The 27,397-nt window shown below is 44.1% G+C and overlaps 1 protein-coding gene across 5 annotated transcripts in view; it reads right to left on the bottom strand.

The window, feature by feature from the left end:
• The window catches only part of UNC80 (unc-80 homolog, NALCN channel complex subunit), a 133,601-nt gene extending 111,651 nt beyond the window's left edge, over window positions 1-21,950 (bottom strand). For all 5 annotated transcript variants that reach the window (XM_074872617.1, XM_074872615.1, XM_074872614.1 and 2 more), the window contains exons 1-8: window positions 21,751-21,950; window positions 20,413-20,461; window positions 13,174-13,330; window positions 11,983-12,281; window positions 9,694-9,817; window positions 7,828-7,901; window positions 7,242-7,381; window positions 3,056-3,317 (exon numbers count right to left, since the gene is read on the bottom strand). In XM_074872617.1, the coding sequence (XP_074728718.1) occupies window positions 3,056-3,317; window positions 7,242-7,381; window positions 7,828-7,901; window positions 9,694-9,817; window positions 11,983-12,281; window positions 13,174-13,330; window positions 20,413-20,461; window positions 21,751-21,842 (1,197 nt within the window). In that variant the 5' untranslated portion in view covers window positions 21,843-21,950. The remainder of the gene's footprint in view (window positions 1-3,055; window positions 3,318-7,241; window positions 7,382-7,827; window positions 7,902-9,693; window positions 9,818-11,982; window positions 12,282-13,173; window positions 13,331-20,412; window positions 20,462-21,750) is intronic.
• Window positions 21,951-27,397: the final 5,447 nt, after the last annotated feature.

The raw sequence follows: 27,397 nt of genomic DNA on the forward strand, positions 1-27,397 counted from the left end.
AATAGTTTGGGGGCTGCTATGCTAGATTTTGCTGTTTCTGGTTTGTATTGCCTTCCTTCTGCATGACTGTATGGCTACCAGCTCATTAGTACTTCTCTCAGCTCTCAAGATATTACACCTGAGACTCTTGGCTTTATATTAGCATTGCAGTGAGCACTACAGCTGCATTGGTATTATGCTTAATTTAAGCTTTGGCTCTTTGCCCCTGCAATGTTAGGGCAAGACTGTAGAGGTCTGTGAGCCTCTGAAGGTTTCATTTCCTAGACCTGTCCTTATCCTGAATTCACTGCATACAGGTGCAATGCAGGCTTCCTTTATCACGCATTGCCAGGTCTGAAATATGTTTAGGCTAAAGTCACTTTCTAGAGGAAGCTAGTATTCATTTTATTCACACTCCATCCAGTACCCTTTTTCCTATGCAACAAGGAGTCCTGGCATGCTGCACTGAATCTTTTTCTACTTTGCTGTTTAGATTACTAGGTAATACATGGAGGATGCTTCTCACGTTCTCTCGATCCCAACTGCTTTAGCCCAAGCTTATATTTGAAATGTGATTTCAGGCACACAGAAACGAACAAGAAGCATGAGAGTTTTGATGAAGCTTAGGGAGATGCAGGAAGTTACCCTGATAAACTGCAGAACAATAGAAAGAATGTGGATTTGCCAGAAGAATCTACTGGTCTATGATGTGCTTTGCAGGCAGCTGTTTTTGTCTTCAATCAGTTTTTGCCTGTCACTTTAAATCTATCCTGCTGAAACACAGTGATGATTTTTTTCAGAAGCTATTGATCAACCTTTGAGAAGAAATTATGACATTGTATTAGGAATTTAAGATCTAGACCAAAAAAGCAGGCTTCAAGCATATCCCTGTGTCAGATGCGTCTCAGTATACAACCCTTTGTGTTGATAGAAGTGACAAATCCTAGCCCTCTGGAGGTGGCATTCTCTCCCCTGACTAGCAGAGAGCCTTGAGTGATGAGATTCTAAATTTAAGAACAGCAGTTAAGTCCCTACAGCTGGCTGGGATGAAACAGAGCCTAGGTGTCTCTGTGCGTTGCACAGATTTCAGTCCTCAGAGTTGTAAAGAATGGGGGCATGAGCTGAAACTTTTGCTGCATGGAAGACCGTTTCACCTCCTCCATCACAGCTGTTCTGCGTAACAAATTGGAAACGTTTTTAAACAGGATTCCTATTTGATGAAGCACAGTAAAAATACACAAGACTGACACAGAGGTTACCAAAAGCAATCAAACCTAGCCCTGGAGGGAAGAATGCCCTGGACAGAGTCCTCGCATTAACAGCTAGAAAGTACCCAGTGGAATTGCCAAATGGTTTTAACAGAAAAATGTTAGTGAAGAGCAACCGAGTAAAGGAATCTTCTGCAAGAGAAACGGCCTGGAAAAGTAAGAAATATCCAGGTATGTGAAAGGAGGGAAGTGTTTCACAGTATGTAGAGAAGAACCAGCACAATACTAGTGCAAACAGTGCCTATGGAAGACAACCCCATTCGTGCTGCCACTGTGCTGAGAGCCACTGACTGCACACCCTGTTGCACTAGTAGTTAAACTTGCTAATATGCAAAATAACCAAGTAGTTATGAGCAGGGGCAAAGGGACAGTATATGCATGGAAACAGTGAACCACATGAACAGCAGTATCTTCCAATTCTCTCTCCAAGAGATGATATTGAGGATTTTCTGTACATGTACGGCAATCCTATAAAATCCCCGTGCAAATGTAGATTAAGATGAATAGTCATTCATATCACCTGGCCTTTATGGAGCTATGTCAAGCTTTTACAGGGATGAAACAGGCAACATTTTATAGTAACGACACTAAAGTATGACAAGGTTTAAACAATACTGCTGCTGCTGAGCCCTTAAAACCACAAGTACCACCAGCCTTCATAAAAATCACAAGAATGGCTATAAAATCCTGAGATTTAAAAATAACAGTATTAATATTTACATTGTTTATGCTTGTCTTCTGGCTTATGAGCATCTGGGTTGTACAGGGGAAAAGATATTTCACCTTCTCCCTTATAAAATGACAGGTCAAATACTGCCACAGCTCTACAATACTGAAAGCAAGGATTTTAAGAAAAACCACCAAATTTCTGAGAGTTCTGACTCAAAAAAGACATTTGACAGCAACATTAGCAGAACATAGAGCCTTTTACTTGAGGTGTGTCATAAAATTGGATTGCAAAAATAGAATCTGTATTAAATTTTGTTAAGCAGTTCCATCAACTCAGTAAATCAGAATTTGCTGTTAAAAGCCCGCATGACAGGAAAAGAGTGCATAACCTAAAAGTAGCACAAATCAACAAAGAGATTAACTGCAACTGCAGCAGCATTCCCTTTTTATCCCTGGAACAACAGTGAGCTACCCAAAAGAAAAAACATTTGAGCTCTAACACAAAGATCTTCACTGCACCAAGGTCAGGGGTCTGGGGTTCCTTTTCCAGCAAAACAGGGAGCAAGTCTTGACACCAGTTTGGACAGTTTGTCTGCTGAGATTTTGTTGGCAAATATAAAGGTAAAAGCTATGCAATAACAGCATGAGAAGGGGTAACAACATGGCAGGCTTTTGCTCACTGCCACTGTTTGCAAAGCCTACTCCAATACTTTAACCCAAGTGTTTGCCTGGAGTGTGCAGTGCTGTACCAAGTGCAATTCCTTTTCTCTCTTTTGAGGGTTTACACTGAGGGGTTACACCAAAGCAGCTCAGTGAGTCCTGAGCCTTGCACCGTAATGCAAAGGCAATCTCATTTCTTATGACAACTACATTAGTATATTCTCACATTAAAAACTGATCAAAGTTCACCCTAGGTTAATTATTCCAAATCAACCCTCAAGCTTTCAGCAGTCACCAGCTCTGACTCTCTGCATCAGATTCTGCCTCCAAACCCCTCATCGTTCTCAGGCTCTCCTTCTGAATCTGACCTCCAGGCAGTTTAACCAATACCAAAGCTGTTCTTTTCACTAGTTGCCCAGCCATCACTTCCCAGCATCACCACAACAGTTTCTGTTTTTTTACTGATGGCAACTGCTTACCTGAGTTTTGTGGGTATTCACCAGAGAGGGTGCAGCAGCCACCATGGAGCTGCTACGAGGTCTTGGTAAAGGGGTGATCTCTGGCTCAGGTGGTTTCTCTGGCTTTTCCTGTAGCATATGCCTCAGCCTCTGCAGGTAGTACATTAGTGACCACTGCGTGCCCTCCTCGGACCAGTGTGGCTGCAGCAGGCAGCGCAGCACTGCCACATCAAAGTATGTGGCATAGCGAGACTTCTGGCATGGTGGGATCACCAAGGACACCCTGTTCCAGAAAGCAGGAGTAGAAATATTAGTCATCAGGCTCCTTAGCCCTTCTTAGATACTCAGCTCTCTGAATAAAGAACCACTCAATGATGATCTGTCAGGTTTCTATGTTCAACTGTTCTTAAGGGGTCACTCTTGATACCACAACATTTTCTCTGATAGCTGGAAACCAGTTCTGTCCTAGCATACATGCTGGTCCACCTCAAAAGACCCAAGAGCTCTACTAAGAGGCCTAGAATTTAGCTACTTATCAAGAGCTGTAAGCCATTCTCATTCTCCTGCCATCTGCAGAAATCACCAGGATGTGCATGCAGCTGTGCCTGCTTGAGCTTGCAGGGACATTTGCCACCGACCTTTTGAGACTAAGGCCCTGAGGAAAGCATTACCGAAGGCACATAAGTGGGTATTTAGCTTTCAGCTCCCTAGAGGACTCAAGTACATGCTTTGTTAAGTGTTTTCTTGGATAGGGTTGCTTTCTTAAACTGTGGTCTAAAGATAAGCCTCCAGGACCTGTGTTAACTGAACAATTTGTTCAGCTGGAAACAGACAACCCTTGAGCATCTGCTGTTCAGATACTAGTAATACGTATTTACAAATGGTTCACATTTGTACACATCAGGCCTTACTTAAGAAGGTGCAGGCAGGGCAGCTAAGTTAGTTAGCCCTTTATGCCAATTAAATGGATTCTTATACAAGTAAAAGTTACTGTTATGGACACTTTGCCAAGGTGTGTTAGAGAAAAGGACCGTTTTTAGCCTTAATTATACTTTTCTTGCCTTCCAGGTGATGTCATTTCCTTATGGGTTTTAGTAAGGAATTTCCTAAGTATGGTAGAAGTTACTGCACGCAAAAGCAAGATGTCTGTAGTAAGCCTCAGAAATGAGACTCCAGAGATTTCAAAGGGATCATACCTGTTTTCAGAGCCAAACTTACTGCAATAAAATGCCCCAACTTTTTTCTTATTTATTTTTTATACCACTTGTCTCTCAGCAGAGCACAACTGGCCTGATCTATCCTCTGTACAGTCACTATCTGTTAGGAGACAATCTGTCAGAAAAGCAGCAGTGAAAGGGAGTGGGAGGAATAAGAATCACATGGCAAAAGGAGATGTGAAATGCTGGGGGTGGGGCAGGAACTCTGGAGATCTATTTTTTTTGCCTGCCCAAGTACCTGACTTTAATTCAGCTAGAAACACACCTCTGTGAACTGAGTACTAGTGTGACTTTTGGATTCCATAAAAATCAACAGCACTTTCATGAATTGTATTCTCAGGTATTTGGGAATCATCACAAGAATATCAGGTTTTGTTTTGGGGTTTTTTTTAAAGCCATTTATATTATCAACTCTGCTAAACAACATGCAAACAGCATTGGCAGGACACCCCCATCTTCAGCTAGGTACCACCACATTCTGAACAGAGGCATCCAAGGCCACAGTCCAGCAAAGCAACAGGGAACAAGCAGCAATACTGACCAGTGGAACCTCTAAGTGCTTAAAGTGAAGTGCATGCTTAAAGTGCTTTGCTGGATCGCTGCCCAGTGCCACAAAGTGAATCCAAGGCAGATATAGGACTGGTACAGGAGAAAGAAGTGTGCAGTGAACGTTGACACCACTTGGAATCACGTGAACCCTGCTCCGTATTACACGCTTGGAAATGGGGCCAGGTGGCAAGGATGGGCTTGGAGCAATGCGTGCATCTAGACTCAAACCTGCAGGAGCTGGTGTGCTGCCAGCCCCACAGGCCAACGTTGAAGGCACTTGGCGACTGCAGACCAGCCCGTCTGTGTCTGCATATGTCACTATATCAATCTATAGATTCAAAGCTTCTCCCCTAGTGCTGTATACAAGGTAAAAATCTAACAAGTTTGACGACTTTAAAATGAACTGTTATAAAAACCTGAAAAACTGAATTAGGAAGGAGAAAACAATGATAAATGGAAATATGCTATAAAGTTTTCCCCGTAAACACAATACGAAGGCTGTTTTTGTCACAGTCAAGATTGTGTCATAGATGAAGCCTGTAAAAAACCATAGATAGCCAGGATATTCAAAGCATCCCAGCAAAGGAAATAAAGCCCATCACATCAGAAGCAAAAAAAAAAAAAAAAGGATGATGTGTTGCTCCCTGGTCACTTTGCAGGACCCAATCAGTGTCTGAGTCTAAACAGGCTTTCATGCTCCCCTGTTTGTGGCACAGGCAAACCTGAGGCGCAACACAGCCTGGAGCAAGGCATGTTCTCCTTATGAAATATTTGTCACTGAAGTCCTTCCTGAAAAGTCTATTTCCCAGGCAGTGTGTTCAAGGCAGCAGCTGGATAAAGGGCTGTGGCTTTATTTGCTTCAGTGTTAAACTGCATCATCTGTAAATGAAGAATTTCACCGAGTGGAGCAGGGATAATTAGTCAGGATCGGAGGAACAAGCCATTTGCTCAAGAAGTGTCTGAGGAACCAGAAATTAAACTCTGTACTTCATTTAGAAGGAAATCTAGTGTTCATATAATCAGCTCTCGGTTGCCTGTGACTGCAGGGAGCATGGAAAGGCAGCCTTCCTTCAACCCCGGGCCAAGGACAAAGGAATACTGCGGCTGTTGGTAAGTAGAGTAAACAACATTTGTTCCCCAGTTGTCTGTTGCTTGGCAACCAAAGCTCCCTGTACAGTTTTAAATGATCAATGAGTCCTGCAAATGAGGAGGCATAATGATGCTCTCTTCAAAGCCTGTCTGAAGCTTCATCCCCATAGCAACCACCAGACCCAGCTTGACAAATTGATCACCTGATTCTGTCTTCTTAAAAGGCTGCTTATTTTTTATGGCTGTGCACTCTCTGAGCAGTAGTGTTCACACATAGAAAGGCAGTTCTGTCCCCAACTTCAGTTATACTGGCTCACATTAATACAAATTAAATAAAGACCCAGAACTGACAGCAGGCCTGATATAAAATCCCAGGGGAAGCTTCCTGATGTGATCAGAGCCTTAGAGAATAGCTTTGCCCTTTCCACCAGTGAAAGGGCGCACCAAACCTCTTTTTGAGAAATCAGAGCCGTTCCGAGATTATATCCAGAAACCCACTCCATCCCACATTTCTTCTGTCACTGTAATGAAGCAATTTCTGAAAAAAACCACTGCCGTGTTTTGGATATGACATTTCCCAAAAGAGATAAGCAACAGGACCAAAATTTTCAGGAGGTGTTTAAGTGACACTCCTAAATCCGTAGAGACCTAAAAATATAGCTAAGGCTTCCCTCCCTCACCACCCCCTGAAATCACTCACCAGCTTCATTTACTTTATGGCACTACCCAGTGTCCAGCACCACTGAAAATCTGGTTCTATCTTTACCTGCCTGAATCTAGATTAAAAGAAGCTAATGTATCAATGCCATGCTGGAAAACCATGGCCTGAGCTTCACAAGGCAACGTGGGAATATGTTTGCATGACTGTGTTGCTTTCTTAGTCTGCTCCTTTGGGCCAGTAGTCTAAATCAAGCTAAGCAGCAGGATGCAGAGAAGGCCTAATGAAGGCAATGGAGAGAGGCTTGCAAAAATCCTTTGCTAAAGGGAAAGAAAATTTGATCAGAAGGAAGCCAGAAAAGATACCAGTTGCCTGAGGCTGAATCCAGCTAAGGTGGGTTGAACCCGCAAGTTATTTGTTAATGTCTTTAATTATAAGAAACCAACATATTAGAAAAGACCAAAGAAAATGTCCCAACAGGCCAGCTACAGATTTCTTCAGTGAAAGTGGCATTGAATATCAAGTGTCACTGCCTTGTTCATCACCCAGAACTGAGACTTGTTGAATTAAGAATTTGAGATAAACACCCAGCACCCTTGGTGTGTACAGACAACAGCAAATTCAAGATAAAGGACTTCCGTGACCTCCACCACTGAGTCACACCAGACTAACTTTCTGCTGAAGGCGTTTGTACCTGGGATGTGCGGTGCCTCTCTCCTGAGAGGTTTGAGAGGATACGCTTCCATCCAAGGAATTTCCACGATGACATGCTGAAACACTGGCCTTTGGAGGTACAGAATCTGGCTGGGTTGTCTCACAGACCACCTGTAGTCCCTTTGGATAGTTTTAATAAAAGGAAATAGGTATATAAACATATTTGTCTCTCCCTTTAGTTTCCTTACTGCAATTTGTGCTTAGACATGACTATTACTTACACCATAATACCATGGTAATACCATGGAGAAACTGATCAAGCCTGGGGCTTCTCAGTACTAGGCATTGTACAGGCAAAGGGTAAGACAGGGCTCTTGCCCCAGGAAATGCATAAGATCAGGCTTCCATCCTATAAGATAGGATAAGGCCAAGCTGATCCTGACAGCTACACTCAATACCCTTTGGTCCCACTGCAGACAAGGTTGGAAGCCTTTGGGACAACTGTGAAGAACTGTAATTTCTGGAGATGGAATACTTCAGGGTGGTAACTGCATCTGTTTCAATATTAATTTCCCCCCTTCCTCAGCTCCTTATTCAAGCTTGTCTAACGTTAGCATAGAACTTACTTCGGTATGTCCACTGTCCAGATTAGGGGATTCACAAGTCACACTCTGATTGTTGGTGGGAGAACTTCTCTTAGCTGAGAAAAGAAGTCATAGGAGGACATTTCAGGAATCACCTCCAATATTAAAATGTACCACTGAAAGGGTAGACCAGAAAACAAAAACAAACCCAAAGCAGACTTCCTAGGCATTAACCACGGCCATAAAAAGAAAAAAGGACTGTTTTAATTTTTGCACAATTCTTTCAATTGTGTTATCAACAACATTGTCTACTGAAAATCTCTATTTCTTTAAAATTCAGTTTGAATATAAATTTTATCCTAAATCCATTTGGCATTAAACTGTGTTCTCCTGTGCATACTAGTGCCTTTTATTTTGGAGCTTTTTCTCCTCCTTTTTTCACATATATTCAGCTCCTTTTCTAGGTTACATCTCTCAGAATGTATTGTGATTTCCAATTTGACAAATGCCTTCATCACAGGAAATACACAAATGTCATACAGAAAGTTTGATCAGCAATACTGTAGAAGACCAAAGGCATCACAAAAACTGGGATGACAATTCTTGAAGTCCCGTCACATCACAAGCTATTCAGATGTGACTTAGTATCACACTGACTCCAAACAAAACATTGCAAAGCTTCTTCACTAGAATTTTTTTTAATTTGTTTTTCGAAGGAAAATATACTTAAATTTAACTTTTTTGGTCCCAATTTGAGATGACAATGTTAAGATAGCAGAATCTTCCTTGATATAAAGAACCTCCTATCAATTTCTATTTCCATTCTGCTGAAAATGTTTTCAAAACATAACAGAGTATTTTCCTTTCAGACTTTACTCCTGAAGTTATTCTTTAGGGATTTTCTGACCACACTCCAGACCTATGGAAGAAATTCCAACAGTCAAAGAAAACTTAGGATTTTGGTTACTTTCAGGGCTGAAATGCTACTTTTTACTTCCAGAAGTTGAAGCAGAGGGAAGAAGAGCTAGATGTCAAAGATGATTTTAAATAATTGGAAAGACTTGAATCTTTTCAATTCTGGACTGTCCCAGAGGCCTACAAAGCCTTCAGAACAAAATATGACATCCGAAATGACTTGTCATCAGAAAAATATGATTTATCGAACTACATTTTCACTGCTGTGAAAATTACAGTCCCATGCTTTTGAGAACAAGCAAGCAATGCTACAGTGAGATACACAGCACACTTTTGATTAACTACCTTGTAGGAATTATGCAAAACTGTTGTCTAAAAACATAAAAGTAAAAAGGATTTTTTTAGGACTAGGCCAGACACAAAGACTTGGAAGCTTAAGCACCCAACTCCAGTCTCATTATGGCTGAAGTAAAAAGGAGGAGCAACCCCTTTCAGTATGCAAAAGCAAATTCACAACCTAAGCCTTCTTTGGAGCCTCTTGGAACTAATTTGTTTAATTTTGTAACATGGTGAAATTCACATTTTAGATAGGAGGAGGACCTACACTACTGATTGTGTGATCTTCACTGCTAATTTTTGTCCAGTGCCAGTCTGGGAAAGCCTTCCCCACCCATGTCAGGCGGCTGCTAGATACTGCCTTTGCCCTTCTTAGCAACTAAGGAAGATATGGTGAAACAGACATATGAGGCTGACAGGGGATGATAACTCCACTGAAGAGTTTCTCATTTCCTATTTGTGATTTCTCTCTATTTAATTATTATGCAAATGTTGGTTGACTCTGAGGGGAAACAACCTTAAACTGCTCTCAAAGGTTTGACTAGTTCCTGCAGGATTAACATATTCCTTCATATATGATGGCTACAGAACATAAGGCAGCATCAGGCAAACAAAGGAAAGGTTTCCCGGTTACACCACCACAGCAAAGTCACAGACCTGTAACGATGTTCCTGATCGGTTTTACAAGGGCGTTGAAGGCCGAAACTTCAGGCTGCCTGTGTTCCCACATAGGCTGCCAAATAACAAGGCCACTAGCCAACCGAAATGTCAGGTCAGACTCCTAGAAAGACAAACAGAGGCCGTATCACACAAGCTCACACAAAATAACATTGCTGCCAGTCTAAAAGGATTGTCATTTCCCTGATGCACAGGTCTTACAACAAATGAGTGATACCGTGTGCAGTTCAGTGGTAAGCGTATGCTAACTCAAGGGCCACTGACAGTACTCAGCAGACTTGCTCACCAGCAAATCTTAGTAGGATCAAGGGGCAGGTATGCACTTACTTGCCTCAAGGTCACATCTATGTTAGGAGACACTGATGTTGGTATAGTCCATCTATCCCCATAAGGCAAACAAACATGGTAATAGCAGTTTTGGCAGCATAATTATAGCTGCACCACCATCTCCTGTTGACACAGCTCCACATGCCTCAGCGGTTGAAATCGATGACGCAGACAGAGCTAAAGGAACGGCAGGAGCTGACTGCTTGTAGCTCTCCAGCCCTTCTATTCCCTACTCCTTGTTAGTGCCGTCTCGGCATAATGAGCTCACAAGCCTTGTTATAAACTAATCTTGTTTTTAATTACTATTTTCACTAAGGAGCACCTTGCAAGGCTTGTGGAAGTGGTAACAGTAACACGTGTTGCAGTTTTACTGTGCACTGCTAGCTTTTGGTGACATGCCAACACTTTTATCTGCAGTTGTTAAGTTACAGGATTACATGCATCCACCTCACCCCCCAAAACACTCATTTAAAAACACATTGCTAAATCCACAAATCCCCTCAGAAGTTAGGCAATCCATCACTTAGGTCTGCCTATGCAAACATGTATCATCTTCCTTGAGCACATGCATTACTTTGGTTATCTGATTAGACAGTATTCTTCCCCTGAGACCTCTACCTCTGTGAAACACAGTGGGGACAAGGCTGACTTAGCCAGTTACATGGCTCATTTACCTCACCTTTTTTGAGCTTTGCTTTGATGACAGAAATATGCATGTTTTCATGGGCTTGTCAATGTTCATCACTACAGTATCTCAGAGATCTCAGGGATTTTCAAGGTAAACCTGAGTTATTGTTATTAATCCCATCTTCTAAATGGGAAACTACATCCCAGAAAGATTAATATAAAAAAATTGGAAACCTAATCTCTAATAGCCAGGGTCTACCTCAAGTTTAATTGAATTTATTCAAAGGGCAGCCCACATTTGTGTGTGTAGCACTGGGAAGAATTCAGCATTTCTTCCTGTCATGTCCCAGTAGCTTACAGAGAAAATGCGGAACTAGTAAACAAGTATGAAAAATTTGGGCTAAATAAATTGAGCAACTAAGAATCTAGCAAAGAATCTAGCTCTCCAGACCTGCTTTCACCTGCCTTAACCAAAGCAGATATCCTAACCCAGATATCCTTTATCTCCTGTACTTTCTTATCTTCTTCAACCGCTGCAGCATACAAGGCAGGATTAGAACAGGTAACAGCCTCCATCACTTCACGACTTTATAGACCTTTACCAAGCACCAACTCTCCAGAGCCAGTTTCTCTTCCAAGGCCCAGCTGGAAACATAAAGGCTAAACGGCAGCCCTCCAGAGAGACTAAAGACAAGAGGCAGGAGTCAGAGCAAGCAGAAAATGTCTCCTCACACCACCACTCTGCAAAGCTGATGCACTCAGCATAAAATCAACAGAGGCACCCCAGCAGACAGGAAGCTTCCAACTTCAGAACAAAGGAATGTTCAATTGCGTTTGCTGGTGCCTTGCTTATACTGCTATCACGCATTCCTGGTAATTAGCATCAAGATGATTAGTAATGACAACAACAAATCCCAGTGGCAGCCCCACAGTGGAATCCCTGAAAAGCTAGCAAGCTGCTTCTGAGCAATGGCTGAGAATCACTGGAGCAAGCTAAAGCTTGCAATCCTTTCTGCAGGTTCCAGGGTCCCAAAGACTTCACAAGGGCCACAGATGTTTGACATTCCCAAGGGCTGAAAATGGCTCACTCCAGATTTATTTGCCTTTGTGTCTGCCCAGTGCTGTGGTGATTTTTCATGTCACTGGAAGTATTTCTTCCTGATGGCAGTGGTATACTGCCAGCCTGTTAAAACATTTCCAGTGGTCACCCAGTGGTCACTGTAGGCTGAATTAATTAGCAATCACAAAGACAGAATAATTCTTTTCCTTCTCAGAGCTGTCTCCACACAAGTACCCCATCAGTGCTCCACTTACTTTAATCCTGTGGACAAGGGGAGCAAAGAGGAACACAAAGAGCTCCACTGTGGCCATGGAGTTCTGGAAGAACTTCCTTCTGTTAGTCTCCTCCTCATCATTTGTGCTGCTGGGCCGGGGATGTCCTGGTGATCCTTGGTTTTCAGCCTGGTGGATAAAGGCGCTACTGCTCCCTCCCCAACTAGAGCCTCTGTCTCCTCCAAATCGGTCATTGCTGCAGTCCTGAGGGGCCTCCAGCAGCATCCAGTGAAGAGTGTGAAGAAGCTTTGTTTCAGCTACTCCAAGCTTATCCTGGTGTCCTGGATGGAAAAATGCATCACAGTATCTCACAGGGTTTCCATTAATGGTACTGTTGAGACTTTCAGAGCCACACAGGAAACTGGGCATCCAGCTTCCTGATAAGCATTTGAAAATTAAAGTTCTACCATTAAAAGTATTAGCATTCTGTTTCATTATGTTTGAAACCTCCTAATTCACAAGTCTCCATTTACTTCACAGCATTTGCAGTTCAGTCCCTGAAATGTCAGTTGCAGGGCAACTGAATGCACGGACACAGAGAGCTCCTAAAAGATACCGGCTCGACAGCCTCGTCTGTTTGACTCTGTTGTATAAGACAAAATACAAGTCAGCACTGCAAGGTGCTCAAGCTGTCCTGTTCATGTTCCCTACCGGCATGTCTCATGGAGCAAATTCCTGCTGAAATCAGTAAAAGACTAGTAAAGGAAGTTAGATTTGGACCTGGCTCTATCCGTATTATCTGATTGACTTATCTGGTGAGAATCACATGCATTGGTCTGAATAAAAAGAAGAAAAAAAACCCTGAAGATATTAAAAGTACCTGCTGCAACTGGCCACTGCAGCATGCCTTGAAAGAAATATGTACTCCTTCAAGGAACCCATGCCTGCTGGGTGGTGAGACTTTTGTTAAAGTTAGTTTTATTATCTCTGGAAAATAACTAGCAAAATATTATTGAATTACTTTGATTCTTCAGCTCATCAGACCATTAACTTCACTGGGGAAGCTCTCACAGGTTACCCTGCTGTAAATGAGAACAGATCGAGAAAGGTAATCCACAGAATGAACTAACTGGGGTTCTAGGATTTAGAATATGTTGGCACTGTGAGCATCAGTCTGTCATATTTTGACTGGTAACTTCAGTAATGGAAAAACAAACTCACATGAGCACTAACCTAGCTTGTTTCGGTTGGAGAGCAGTGTTGCGGTGCAGTGCAGCACATGTGGGAGCGCAGCTTGGACAAGTTCCCAGCGAGAAATGCTCTGGATGGCTTCAGAGAGAGCTGGAGAAAGGCCATGCAGCTTGTTCTCTACTAAAACTCTTTCAAAAGACTAAAAGTAAGAACAAAAAAAAGACACTGTATATCTATTTCTGGACATACCTTCCAGTATATTGAACATTCTCTTTTAAAAACCTGTAATCTGTAATTTTTCATTATATAACTAAAGCACACCTTACAATATTTTTCCTGAAAGACACAGACTGTAGCTAAAGCTCACCAGACATATAGACATACTTGGCTAAGAAATGAATGATCCACTCAATATACTTTCTGTAATAAAAAAGAATTAAAGCAAGTATCATATGTATATTAGTAAGTGCTGACATCAAGCCAGACTTACAGTTGTGTTGGGCATTAATGCAGCAGGCCAGTAATACTGTTGGAAGTCACAGGAGCTAATGAAGCCTGTATTTGTGGAGCTGAGAGCTGGATATTCTTGTCACACACACATGCTCTTTCAGTTTAGTGTAACATAAAGGGCGACCCATTAAAGGTACATGGGCCTTAGGAAATGTTTTCACACCCTGCCACAAAAAATAATCAGTGTACAAAATTTTTTGTTGAGCCATGATGTAATGGTTTTGTGAACATTTAAAAGACCTGATGGCTGCAGCAAGTTCATTATTTCCACCTCAAGCAACAAAAAATAAGACTGTCTGCCTTTGAAATCCCTAAGGAAGTTCCTTATCGCTAGTTGCTCCAACCATTCCCATAAGTTCTCCCTCTGAGCAGATGCAGAGATCTCATTATAGGTCACAAAAGCAGTTATATTACTTCACTGAAGTTCCTAAAGTGAAGACATACATTACTGATAATGCATGTCCTTGCCATATACCAGCTTAGACTCCTTGATACCTATTTGCTCACAAGCTGTTTTACCAATTTTATCAAGCTGTGGGCAAACAAGTAACTTGGCATTCATGACCTAATGGATGCTTCAAATGCCCTCACTCCAGATTCATAAAGCTTATCCTTCAACACCAGTCAGATTTTTCTTGTAAAATTGGAGAGGTAATATGAACAGACTTAATTACAAAGAAGAAAAGCAAAAAGGGCAGCAGTTGTAACCTAGCTCTGCTAAATGACCAGTCACGCCCCAGCGTGGCATGCTAGCCACTGGTAACATGCACTCTTCTGCATACCCCAGCAGCTGTGCACATTTGTTCTCCCGGGTCGTGGCCACACTCACAGGTGTGGGCAGACATGAGCTCCTCTACCAAGACGCAGGATGCCCTGGAGCAAGCACAGTGCTGCACCAGTGTGGTTTTACAGCATCCCCGTAACAGCTCTGCTCTGACCAGCTTGGAGGCGGAGAAACGCGCATCTACCTGTACTTACAACCTAAGACAGAAACTCCCCAATAGCACCAGGCACAGACAAAGAGAAGGGGAGGGGGACTATATGGGCTTACACAGATATTTCTGGGGGGTGTTCAGAACTGAGTGTGCTTATAAAGGACTAAGCCTGTAGCAACACAAATTGAACCTGAGGAAATACTGACAATAAACATCAGATCTGCCAACAAACGTAAGCGTGTAGAAAGTCACACTGCCCACCTACTAGAAACCCCAGATTCTAGTCAGAAAACTCAACAGACTTTATGGAGAAATGGCTGAAATTGGAGGGCATTAGATGTAAAGTGTGGACAAAAATGCTGGCTTTCTGGGGATTAGTCAAAAATAATTTGCCGTGGATTAGGTTGTCAGCAATGTGTACTTCTTGGGACCAGGATCGGATGTCTACCAGGGAAAGGATGCCTCAAATCACTTAAGTGATCTGCTGGGGGCCAAATTGTCTACAAGGGGAAACGGTCTCCTGCCATTCATTCCTACCAGTTCAGGAATGGGGGGAACATGAAGGGATGGCCAGTGCTTGGAAAGCCTTGGCAGGCTGGGGAGCGAAGTACTAATTGTAATGTCTGAGTATTCTACTCCATTCAGGAACTACAAAGTCATCGAACCACAGTAGCAGTCCAGAGCTCATTAGTATAAAGACAACAGAGATCTAGAACAACTATCCCAGGCAAGGTTACCTAACAAAAGGGGGCAACAAAGCAGCAAAGTATCCCCAGAAACCAGACAAGAGGTGCAGTGTTAATGCACGGTTACAGGCAACACAAAGTCTGAAAGGGCCAGTGAAAAACATGAGATTTTATTTATTTCTGCCAAAATGAGACAGGGTACCACTCCTTATTTGTTGCTCCAGCCCCACACTCCCATCTCTACTCATGGATCAGCTCTGGAGCTCACTGAAGCCTTCATTCAGCCAAGCCAAGCCTTTGCACAAGCCCGAATGAAGCTCAGCATAGAGGTAAGTAGTCTCTACCAGGTTAGTGAGCTAATTTGGCTCACTAACCTGGTAGAGACTACTTACCTCTGCCTGCCAAGCACCAGTGCTGACCTAGGCTTATCAAAAGAAATCACCTTTGCACCTCCAATAGAAAAGTCAAGCCATAAGCTCACACTTCAGTACAGTGACAAAGCTATTCAGTTTACAGAGCAAGGGGAGGGAAAAAATCACTGTGAGCAGCAACACTATTCTGAAGCATGATGGAAGACACATTGTTGCCCTCCAGATTTCCATTCACGGTCTCAGGGGTACTTCAAAGGCATCAGGGAGAACGCCCTCCATTAACTGACTTCTGGAAGCTCTGGCCCACATTCTGCATACTTCAGAAACTCAAGAGGAAGCTAGGGAGCCTGCAATTATGTCTTTAAATTAGGCTTGTATTTACCTCAACATTTTGGGTTTCTGAGCCATGTGAAGCTTTTCCTACATGGTTAGCCACCAGATTCCTCTGTTCTTTCAGAGATCAGAAAGCTAAATATATTTCTGTGCCACAACAAAAGATTAGCTTTCGGAACAGCATATGTGATCACAAGCATCTGAGACAGAAGTACTGCGTGTTACCAGGAAAATGTTAACTCAAAGGCTACTGTATGGAAACCACTGAGTGTCCCTGTGTGCTATGGGCACTGACTGGTACACAACTGCCACAGCACATGTATTGTCATCATGGGACCTAGTCGGCATCCATCCCCACACTGATAACTGTCACAAGCAGCCCAACAACAACGTGCAGTTCTTTGGACAGGTGTCCCACGGGTTGTGCCTGGAGTTCTCCAGAAAGGTCCAGCTCACAGCAGCTTCTGCCTACACCAGACGTTGAAGATGCAAGGCCCTGGGTTAGCATTTGCTCCTGTAGAGTCTCCCTTTTTGAGTCTGCTATGGCTCTACTCTAGCTTTCAGGACCTGCTCCAGAGAATATACAGACATTAAGATGAAAGACCTAATTTTCACCCCACACGAACTAAGCAACTGCTGCTACAGCTGAGAGGCGTTATATGCTTCAATGAGAAGGCTGAATGAAAATGTCTGAAGTAGGCTACCTGTAAGCCAGACAGAAGAGAGATCTTGTCATGCTGTGGATATGTCTGGAGCAGCAGTCTCAGGGCTGCTGCTTGGCTAAGAAAAGAGTTACCTACTTACAGCAGGCTTGTCCATGCCTGCAACACCCCACGTGCCAAAGGAGGATAAAGAACATCTGCCAAGGTGGTAGTGAGGGAAGTCAGCATTATGCCTTGGCTGGAGAAAGGGCAGCCCCTTTCAGCGGTGTTCTCTGTGTGTGTGTTCAGCTCCCTCAGGGCCACTTACACAAACATTTTTCCTTTTAGCCTGATGATGCCATCTGTTTTCACAGGGAGTGGCGGTCAGTCCTGTCTGGCTGCCTTCCCACTGCTGCTCTTCTCCTTTTACTTTCTTCTCCACCAAGAACCAAAGGGGCTATCAAACACCTTGTGACGAGGGTCAGCCTGTGTGTCACTTTGCTGCTGGAAAGGGAACAGGTAGCTTCCTGAAGAAACCTAGACAAGCAGTACAGGACAGAGCAGATTCTGGCTGGGCTTTGCCATGGTTTCCTATACAGCTTTGCTCAAGTTGTATGACCGTCCCCTGCTCTAAGTGCAGGGGAGCTGTACCTGCGGCAAACTGCATAAGGCAGCAAGGGCTCAGCCAGACCCCTAGCCCCCGCTAGACAGCCAGCACCTTGGGAAGCTCAGCACCCCCCGTTCCATCCTCTCGGGAGTGCCAGATGAGCTGCAGGCCTCCTCCAGGGAAGGAGCCCTAGAGGATCTCACTTGAGGAAAAAAAAAGAAAAAGCAGTAAGCTAGGAGAGCAAAGCACAGTGCTTAGCCTAGTCTATGTACAGAAGAACACTGGCAGAGACACAGAGAAACTGTTAGTGCTTCTTGAACCAGACTTCTGTCCTTGGAGGGAACACTACTGCCCTGTTGTTCCAAAGCTCAGGCTGCATCATGGTGGAAAGCAGAGACCATTGCTAAAGTCACTCCAGACTGACTGGAAAGAACTTGAAATGCAGACAGACAGTATTGCCAGTCTGGGGAAGGTCCTCTGAGTAGGGAAGAGTTCCTGGAAAGATCTAAAACATTAATCTAGGAGTTCATAGAACAAGGGATGATAAGGCTCCATTGTTTACTAAACATAGTACAAACATTGACAAGCAATGAAACACAGATGTCAAGCCCTTTATTTACAGAAGATTCCCGTGTTCAAAAATTCAGTTTCCTGCAACCATGTCCACTGGCTAGATAAAATAAAGGTGGCCTCTTTTAAAACTGTTCCATATCTATTCTTTAATAATTCACAACAGCAAAACATATTACTACACTTGCAAAAACAAGTAATAAACCAGAAAAGAGGTAAACTTTGAATTTGCAGGATCCTCCAGAAAAGGTTTAGGTTCTGCCATGCCCAGTGCAATCCAGGGTAAAAGAATTTAAAACATATCCTTGAGTCCCTTACCCTCACCCAAAAAAATGCATTAGCTTTTTACAGCACTCACATACATTCCTGTGAGGTCATTTATGGCTTTCACTCATGCATGTTAGGAATGACATTGTGTTGGGGCAGAAGAGATTCAGACTGGGGAGAAGGAAGAACATCAAATCCGTACTGAGGCGCAAGAGCATTTAGACAGTGTAAGACAATCCGGGGGGTGTGGTATTTATCTTCATGTTAAAGGCTATTATTCGTGGACCAGTTGAAGTCAGTGTGATTGTTCAGGTAAGGGAAAAAAGGTTATGAAAGGGCCAGGTCTTTCCTCAAGGATTGTAGTATAAGGCAAAGCTCAAAGAAGCAATGCGATCTGCTCTTGCAGACCAGCTGCTGTACTCACTGAATCCAGGCCTCCAGCATCTGCTTCCTCAATGCACAATATGCAGCAAAATCTACTGCAGCAAGTTTAGAGCCAAGAATAGTAATAGAACACTGCACAATGTTGTGTCTTATGCATTGTCAGACAGTTAACAGCCTATAGACATGCCTGGAACGATTCTGGCCAGACAGTTTTAAAAGGACAGATCATATAAGAGGCGCACAGTATTTTTTGGCACACTAGTCAATACAGTGGTGTTAGACAGTCATCTTGAAGTTTCAGAAGACAAGCCAACTACCTGTCAAGTCCCAGAAACCCTGTCTCACCTGTGCACACAGCACTGGATAATACGGAAGTGTGGATGTGGGCAGACGTTCCTGTGCACTGGAACTCATGGAAACTCATGAGCAAAAGAAGGTGGCAGATGCAGTAGCTCAGGCTCTATCCCATCAGTTGCTCAAAACTAAGCCCCACCTTTGAAAGTTTTCTACCACAATTTAATGATTATGTTAGGAATTAGAGAAGAATCAAGTTCTCCTTCACCCAAGGGTGGAAATGGATTGGATATTCACGAAATGCATTTTTCCAGAGCTCCCTTTTCCTTGGCTGAAGTGTGTGATTTATGTTGTCTTGCAGTTCATTTTTGTTTGTTGTTTCTGTTTTGGTTGGTTTGTTTGTTTGGTTTTTACACTTAGTAAATTCTGATATGTGCTCATAGAAGAAAGGTGCTTTAGAATCAGCCCGGGGGACACAGACAAAGACCTGATGCCAACAGGACAGCATGAAGCACAAGGAAGTCACAGGTACATGGAGAACGCACAGAGAAGGAAGCTCTGTCCCTCTACCCAACAGTAACAGACACGGGCTCACAGGTGGGGCCACAGCCTCAGATTATAGGTGCTTCAAGGCATGACACCTGCACACTGCTGAGAATCCTAGTAAAGGACATAAGGCAACAAGCTCCATTTTCTACCCTCTGAATGACCAGGAACTGTCAATGGCATAAACCAGTGATGATGCTTTTTTCTCCATGTGCCAGAATTACGATAAATTTTACTCACGAACACACTAAACCAGCAGTTCTCTATCGGTATTTGGTATCTAGCAATAACCCTGAAAAATTTATGGATTTCTTAGAAGAAAATTAGTCAGCAGCAGCTAGGGCTTCTCCAGCTTAATACCTTGTGAGAAGGGAGTCAGACAATTGCTGCAGAGAGACCTAAGTACTTTAAACTATTAAGGTACACGTCCAGACCAAGTTTTTCCAGTCTGTCAAGTCTGGCTGCAACTGCTTAATGTACTTTAAGTCATCCAAAGATCAGCAACAGTTCAAGGAATTCTGAAATTCCCTACATACCCATCTTATTTGAACTTGCTGCATGCCTTCCCTTTCTCCTCCCTTTAGACGGTAGACTAAGGTTTAATTCAAAATAAGAGTTATTAGTATCTGCATACTAAGCTCTTGTTAATTATGCTCCTAAGACATGCTCCTTCTGTTTTCCAGTAGAGGAGGTATTTTCATCTTGCACAATGGAAAAAGTATTGTCTAAATCCTGCTAGTAACGTTTAGATTTTTCAATATTTTAAGTCTGAAAAAACTCCAGTAATTGCAAACTGAGATGATATCAATCTCATCTGTAAGCACATACACACATGATGAAATACAAGTTTAGATCCAGATTGTTGTAGCTCAGTCTGCCCATACCATTATTTACTTTATTTAATTACTAATATCCAAATCAATATGTTTTTGTTGTGTCTAGAGATGCACATGATATCCAAATTCTCTAGACGGGAAAAGGTTTCAAATCCTTCATGTGATAAAAGTACAAAATAAAGCTGAACGGACTAAATCCACTTCTGGCGTAACCTGAGAAGTTTGCTGATCAGCCACCATGGTCAGATCAAGTTGCATGAAAAGTTACTTACTAGTAAGAAAAAGAGAAACATGTACATACCACACAGGAAGCTTCATATTGTTTCCCCAGTTTAGGTCTTAAAAATGCACTGAAGGAAGGGAGAAAAAGTGTTAGAGACCCAGTACTTCAAGTGTGGATTTTGCATAGTTATTTTTAGGATTTTTCTCATGTCAGAAGGTTGGCAAAAGGCTGAGAAACTTAAATGTAAAGGAAGACATAAAGGCCAAAACAATGTTCAGATACCTGTTGATGACATCTGACAAAATGCGGTTACCTTTTCTAGAAGACAAAAGTACCCACGCCGGTATGCCAAGAGGGAGTTAATCCACCCTCAAGAAAAGTCCTGTTCCCCATGGATAAAATCATCCACCAGACAGTTTTCACCCATTTCATCCCAGTGAAAGATTTTGAATATATTCTGTTTAAAATGTGTTAAGTATTACTGAACTTGGCCTTGCCTCTATTTGAAGCCAGAGATGCATTTGCCAGTTTCGTATTAAGTATTTTCCTCCACAGCTGCGGATGTGGAAGGCTTATGACGAACTGCAGGCCTCTACCCTGTAAGCAGAGAACACCCACCCTCTGCTGTCATTCCCCTCCAGAACGGGATCAGAGTTAAATATTTTAAAAACTAATCAGGTCACCTTATTGCAGCATTTTTTAATTTATTTTTTTCGGAGGACACTGAAACTGTGGAATAAAGGGATTTTGTGACTGAGGCCTTAAATCAGAGCCACCACCTTCAAACCTTCCAAACTCCCCCCACAGCCCCCGCAATGTTTTCAGTTTAGAATTCTGTTAAGACAGGAGACAGACAGGATTCACAAGGAACATAAAGCCCCAGCCATACATTTAGCCTGCCCCTCACACATCATTACTCTCCAATCCAATGAAATAAAGTGAGACTTTGACGTATCTGTTTTTGCATGCCGACCTCTCAAAGCATAGATTACACTTCCAGAACGGCTGCAAATACAGATACGGGCAAAGCTGCAAGTCCGGTGCAGCCCTGAGGGATGCTGCTTCTGGTGCCAGAGCTCCGGGAGTCCTCTTAAAAAGTGTAGGGGGGTGATGACGGGGAGGAGGGGGAAGGTGCACAGACACACATACACACGGATGTTTTAAAGTCACATCAAGAAGCTGCCTGGGATTGCCACCAGGTTAAGCTGCCCCCAGTCCTTCCCCCACCCCCGGTACACACAGATTGCTCTACACTGAGGGCAAAGAGAACAGCCTGTCTCACGCCTTCGCGTTTGCAGCGGCAACAACCGCTTTCTCCTGGCCGCTGGGCAGCAGCAGCTGGCCCGCCCCCCCCCCCCCCCCCTCCACTGCCCTGTTGCAGCTGTACCCCAAGTACCCAGGGCTCGCCGCTCTCACCTGGTTTGCCTCCACAGGAAGGTCTGGATGGGCAGAGGGATGCCGCGGCCGCTCTCCTGCTCCTGGCCCTCTGAGCTTTTCCTTTTCACCATGATGCCGATGACGGCTGCCGCTGCCAGCCAGCCTCAGCAGACGCACCAGCCGGGATCTCCCATGGCTGCCTCTCTGCTCTGCGTAACTCTGTGCCCTCTTCCCTTCATCCTCCGCCGCCCGCCCCCTCGCTCCCCTCTCACACCTCCCTCCAGCTTTGCCGGTGCAAAATGGCTGCAGAAGGCAGGGAGGAAATTAGGGGAGCGAAGATGTCCGCGCCGCTCCGCTTCCTCCTGCCTTCAGCACCTCCCTCCCTGGACAGCGCCCAGCTCCCGCCGCCACCCCGCGCCCGCGGAGCGCGGCAACAGGCCCCTGCGCGCCCCCCCCGCTCCCCCCGCCGGGGACCCCCGCCGAGACACGGCACCCGGGCGGCGGGGGGGTGGGGGGTGGGGGGCGGGAGAGCGGCCCCCGCCCGCGCCCGGGAGAAGTTCAAACCGGACGGAGTCCGACCCGGCTCCCCCACAGCGGCGGAACGGCCGGGGGGCCCGCGGAGGGGCTGGGGGGCAGTTCCTCAGCGGTGGGGGAGGCCAAGTTCCCCGCCTTGGGTCTGCAAAGGCGGGAGCCCTCGAAGCGCCCGATGCAGCACGGAGCGCGGCTGGTAAACGGGGAGATACTCCTTTATCTCGAGAGGGGGGGGAGAAGGGAAGCGAGTAATAAACCCGCTCTGAAAGTGAAGGTTGGTGGGAGGATCAGGTTCGGAAGTTTGGGGTAGTTATTCCATGGGTTTTTCTTGCACAGAAAGAGTTGAGACAGAGGTGGAGAGGGTGGTGAGTGCCAAAGCAGACTGACTTGCGTTTCCGACTGGACACCAGACTGATTTGATCAACACCAAGCTATACCTGAGTCAGGTTTGCTGGACGTATTTCTCAGTCACTGTTAGATTAGCTCTCCTTACGTACCAAAGGATATCAGAAGATAGTATACTATTACAAATAATTAATAGAATAAAATGAAAGACCAATGCAAGTCCACCCTTACCAATTTAATTTTTCACAAAAACCTTGTGATATTCCATTGCTGATATGAAAAGATTGCAAGTTTGAAGAGAGATGCTCCAACAAGCCAAGGCCATATTCCTGTCTTTCAATCTTCCTACTTAAAATTTGGCACTTAAACACTCACTGAGGTCATTCTGTCCTGGAACAGGAGCTGAACTGATCAACAGCACTTACTTCCGTCCTTATGGATACTTTGAGAAACAGGTTTGCTGAAAACCCAGTGCCACTAATTTGATAATCTGCATTTACTCCTACTTGGGATAAGGTTTTTTCTGGTGCCCTACCCAATACTTCCTCACAGTGACTTAGGCTGGTCTTGATCTCCACTCATGGAGAACAGGAGCCTACGTGGCCCATATTTTGCTGAAATCCCTCTCTTGCACAAAAGGAGTATTAAGACAGTTAATTAGAAAGTAATCCGTTAAATAAAACCTAAACAATATGTTTACAACCAAAAAGTTTTAAATAATTAAAATCACTAATCTATCTGCGTGCTGAAATGCTAAACCAGTTGGTTTTGTTTGTCTTGTTTGGTCAGGGTTTTTGCTAGCAGTAACTTCTTCTGCTGATGCACAGATGTAAGGCCTTTTTATTTGTGGGATTATCTTGCTCAGACAGGAATGTTTTTAATTACTCTTTTCTTTCCTTCAATTAGTGAAGGCAGACAGGAAAAAATAATCTTGATTTCCAAAATCTTATGAGAACTAACTACAGAGAGAAGATGGTCAAAACAAATTACTTCTAAATGCGAGGTATGTATTAAAGAAGCTTCCCTGCTCCACATCCCCTCATTGGATCCAGGACTTTTTATACAAAGTCTTGTTTGGAAAGCAAATTTGAGTTTTAATTCCTGCCAGCATGCCTCTTGACAGTCAGAAGTGAAACAACGCAGTAGGAGTGATAGACTTCTTTTTAAACAACTGCTTTTTCCAGTCCTGTAACATGTTATGAAATTACTGAATGCAATGGCATTCACTGGTTTCAAAGCTACGCAAGTAACCACCACTGCTGCCCCTGAAGAGAGGCAGCCCTAGAGAGCAGAGTTTGGAAGCTCACCAGCAGCACTTCACCGAGCCTCCAAAGGGGAACCCAAACGTCCTCTCCAAGGCAGAAGAGGAGCAGGAGTGGAGCACACACAAGGCAACTGTCACTGTTAACCATCACTCAGAAACCAGGAGGACAATATACTAGTACTTCTACCTGACTTTGTTACATCCTTGAAGGACTCTTTAGGAGAAACAAATAGTTTTGAAGCACAGTATTATCTTCCTTACTCTTTCTTTGTGCGTAGCCAGCACCCTGCCCTGTCACACAGCCATTAGCAAGTGGAGCTCCGGTAGCCCAACAGACACGGAGAGGAAACTGCATAGCTACTACTTTGTAGTAATCGAAACTGGAACTGCAAATTGCAGTTCTAGTCAAACTAGAGTCCAGAATATTGCTCTCCAACAACATGCAGCCACAAAAGACAACTAAATCCCTCTGTTTATACAGAGGCTTGATGTTACATAACTTTTGATGCAAAACAAATCAGAGAGCAAATAAAAGATTATCTTCGGCTGGCACTGTTGTAACAACTGCAGTCACAAAGGTGCGCATTTTCCAATCCAGCCAGGCTGTGACCAGCACTAAACCCAGGAGGTGGCAAGGTGGTTTGTATTAGTTTGACAGTGGCTAGAGACCAATATTGTTCTTGCCTTGTTTTGGAGACTAACACACACCCCCATCACAAAGGGCTCACAAAGCTGAAGTGGTGTGTACCTACACAAGTGAAACAGCTTGCAGCTTGGGAATTGCATGTGTAAGAGAAGAAGGAACTTTGCAGCTTGGAAGATTTTACTTATCTCTATACTGAACTTCTGCTTGCAGCAGAGACTTTCAGATTTGCAGTCAGCATATGTCTGTACCTAAATAATAACACTGCAGTGGGTGCTGCAAAGACAAAATCCTCCAAATCAGTCCCCTGCTTTCCATTGTAATGGGGATAGACAAGAAGCAAGCAAACTCTTCAGGGAGGTCATTGCAATAGGACAACAAACAGCAAGGCGTCCTGAGAATTCACCTGTGCTCTGTTCACTGGGCTACACTGGCATCATGGACTGGCACAGAAACACAGGTCTGTCTGCCTGCCAAAAAGATGAAGACTAGCACAAGAAGGCACCGCTTCCAGGAAGCAGGTGTGGGGAAGAGCAGAGATGGCATCATTAGCTCTGCTGTACTCCAGCAATTCCCAGCCCACCCAGGTGCTTGGGTACAAAAGATGCCCATGACACTATTTTTCCATTTCCTCTCTTACTACAGGCAGCATCAGTCTGACATCCCCCCCCCCCGCCCCCCCCCCCCCCCCCAAATTGCATAATTCTGCTTGATCGCTGCTTTATTTATCACACAGTTGTGTTTACACATCCATCAATCCATCATAGCAGGATTCAGTTTCAATCCAGAAACAAAGCTGCAGCACACCACAGAGTGGGAACACCGAGCAGAACCTGAGCATGAAGCCCCCACTCTACACAAGAGTGCCCAGAGCAGGGAACCACTCTAAACCTCACTGACTTGCACTTGTTTTCATGCTGATGCTCTCCAAGTCCCCATCTTCAATCCCTGCCTCACACACTCATAATTTATCTGTTATCTTTTTTGCACATAAAGAACCAGAATCCAAACTCTCAGGAGTACCTCGAGCCATTCTGCTGTGCAGCAGCCTTTCCAAGAGCAAAGCTGTAACCAGCTCCTAGCTGTACCCCAGGGCAGAGAACACAGACAGTTGTTTGGCACACACCTGAGAGCTTAGTCTTCCACAAGCTGCCAGCAGGCTTTTGTCCTTGGCTGAAAGGACCCATGCTGAAGACCCTTTCTCTCTTGTGACAACCGGTCACAGAAAGTCAGCACTGATGGATGCCACTCATTTTATCCTTTCTCGTATGGGTCTGTCATGTAGAAGTAAAAGTTATTCCTTCATTTATCCATTTCTCTTCCTAGGAAGTCTTTGGACCTTGTTAAGTAACTACACTAGAACACAGCAAGAGCATCAGCAGACAGTGTGTACAGAGGGGTATGTCATTGGCGGTATTGCATACGCTGTCATTTACACCAGAGTAAAGAGCAGGTCAAAGGCTGCTGCTTTGGCGTGGCAACTATATACATCCTCTTTCCACTATCAGGAACTACACAAGATAGAAGTATAGTGGAGTTTAAAACAAAGGCCTGATCTTCTCCTTCCCAGGTGTTCTGTAAAAATCAAAGAACTCTAGGAAAGCTGTGTTTTTTCTTTAGAGGATTTTAAACTCAGCATGAAACATTTCAACTAAGGTTCATCAAAAGTCTCATTTATAGCTCTTCTTGCCAGCCCTGCTCAAACATAACTATGCATTCAGAAACAAGGATAAATGAGTCCCTAAAACTATGCAATGAACCCCTAAAACTACCACGTTTCCTGCTGTTGCCCATGAACGTGGGCAGGAGCGGACTGTAGTCTAGCTGGATCAGATTCCATAAGGACAATCAGATATTTAATCCTTGGGCCACATTTAGCTGGAATCAGTAGGAGTGGCATAGCACTCATGCATCTGAGAATCCTGTTTCGAAACAGTCCGAAAACACAGATCCTCCACAGTCACCGCAGAAAGAGAGCTACTGCCTTTGCATAATGTTCAAGCAACAAATCACATTCACAGAGCCATTTAATTGCAATTAAATACATAACAGGCACAAGTTATGTTCCAACTAGATAAGGCAGGGAGAGATGGAACAAAGTCCTAGAGATGACATGGAAGCAGGGGTTGGAGAAGTGTAGGGAAAAAAAAGTAAAAATCCATCTTTCACTGTCAGGGTATCATACCACCCCTTCGATGAGGACTCTCCAAGCTCTGGGATGTGACTCCTTTGGTAGCAGCTGCAAAACTTTTTCTTCCTTTTTGGAAAAAAGACAACAAACGTCCTCCCCCCAAACCCCACCCCACCCAAACACCTTTTTCACCTTCTTCCTGGAGAAGAAAGTGGGGATCTCTTGTTCCACTGTGTGACCAAACATGTCTCCCTCTCCATTGCTCAGAAGAGAGCTGGAAACTGCTTCCACCACATGCTTCTCCTTCCAGAACGAGGGTGCTCACACAAGCCAGGTGTGGGAGCCCCTCCATCAGGGCCACACTGTCTTTTCAAAGCAGCAACTGGGACTTCTGTGTGGCCACACACCTCCAGGTGAGAGGCCTTCTGCCTGCCACTCTGATCTGATCCATTTCTCTGGCTCACCCACTGGTTTTCTCTATCATGTTCCTGCCCAGTGTAAGGCATACCCCATGGGCTGTGACAGGCACAGGATGGACAGATCCTCCGCACGTCTGCAAACATTGCAGCAGGATTCCTGGGCTTCCCTCACTTTCAGTAGCAATGCAGTTAATCAATGCAGTTAATCAAGGTTTTATTCACAGCTTGTACTCACCTCAGTGCTCCAACACCACAGTCTGCTAGCAAATTATAAAATACATCACCTACCACATGCTGCTAATAAGACACAACAATCATAGAAATATCACCTCTTCTTCGTTCACTTTGAAAGA

The sequence above is a fragment of the Strix uralensis genome, chromosome 6, assembly GCF_047716275.1.
Source record: "Strix uralensis isolate ZFMK-TIS-50842 chromosome 6, bStrUra1, whole genome shotgun sequence".
Taxonomy (NCBI): domain Eukaryota; kingdom Metazoa; phylum Chordata; class Aves; order Strigiformes; family Strigidae; genus Strix; species Strix uralensis.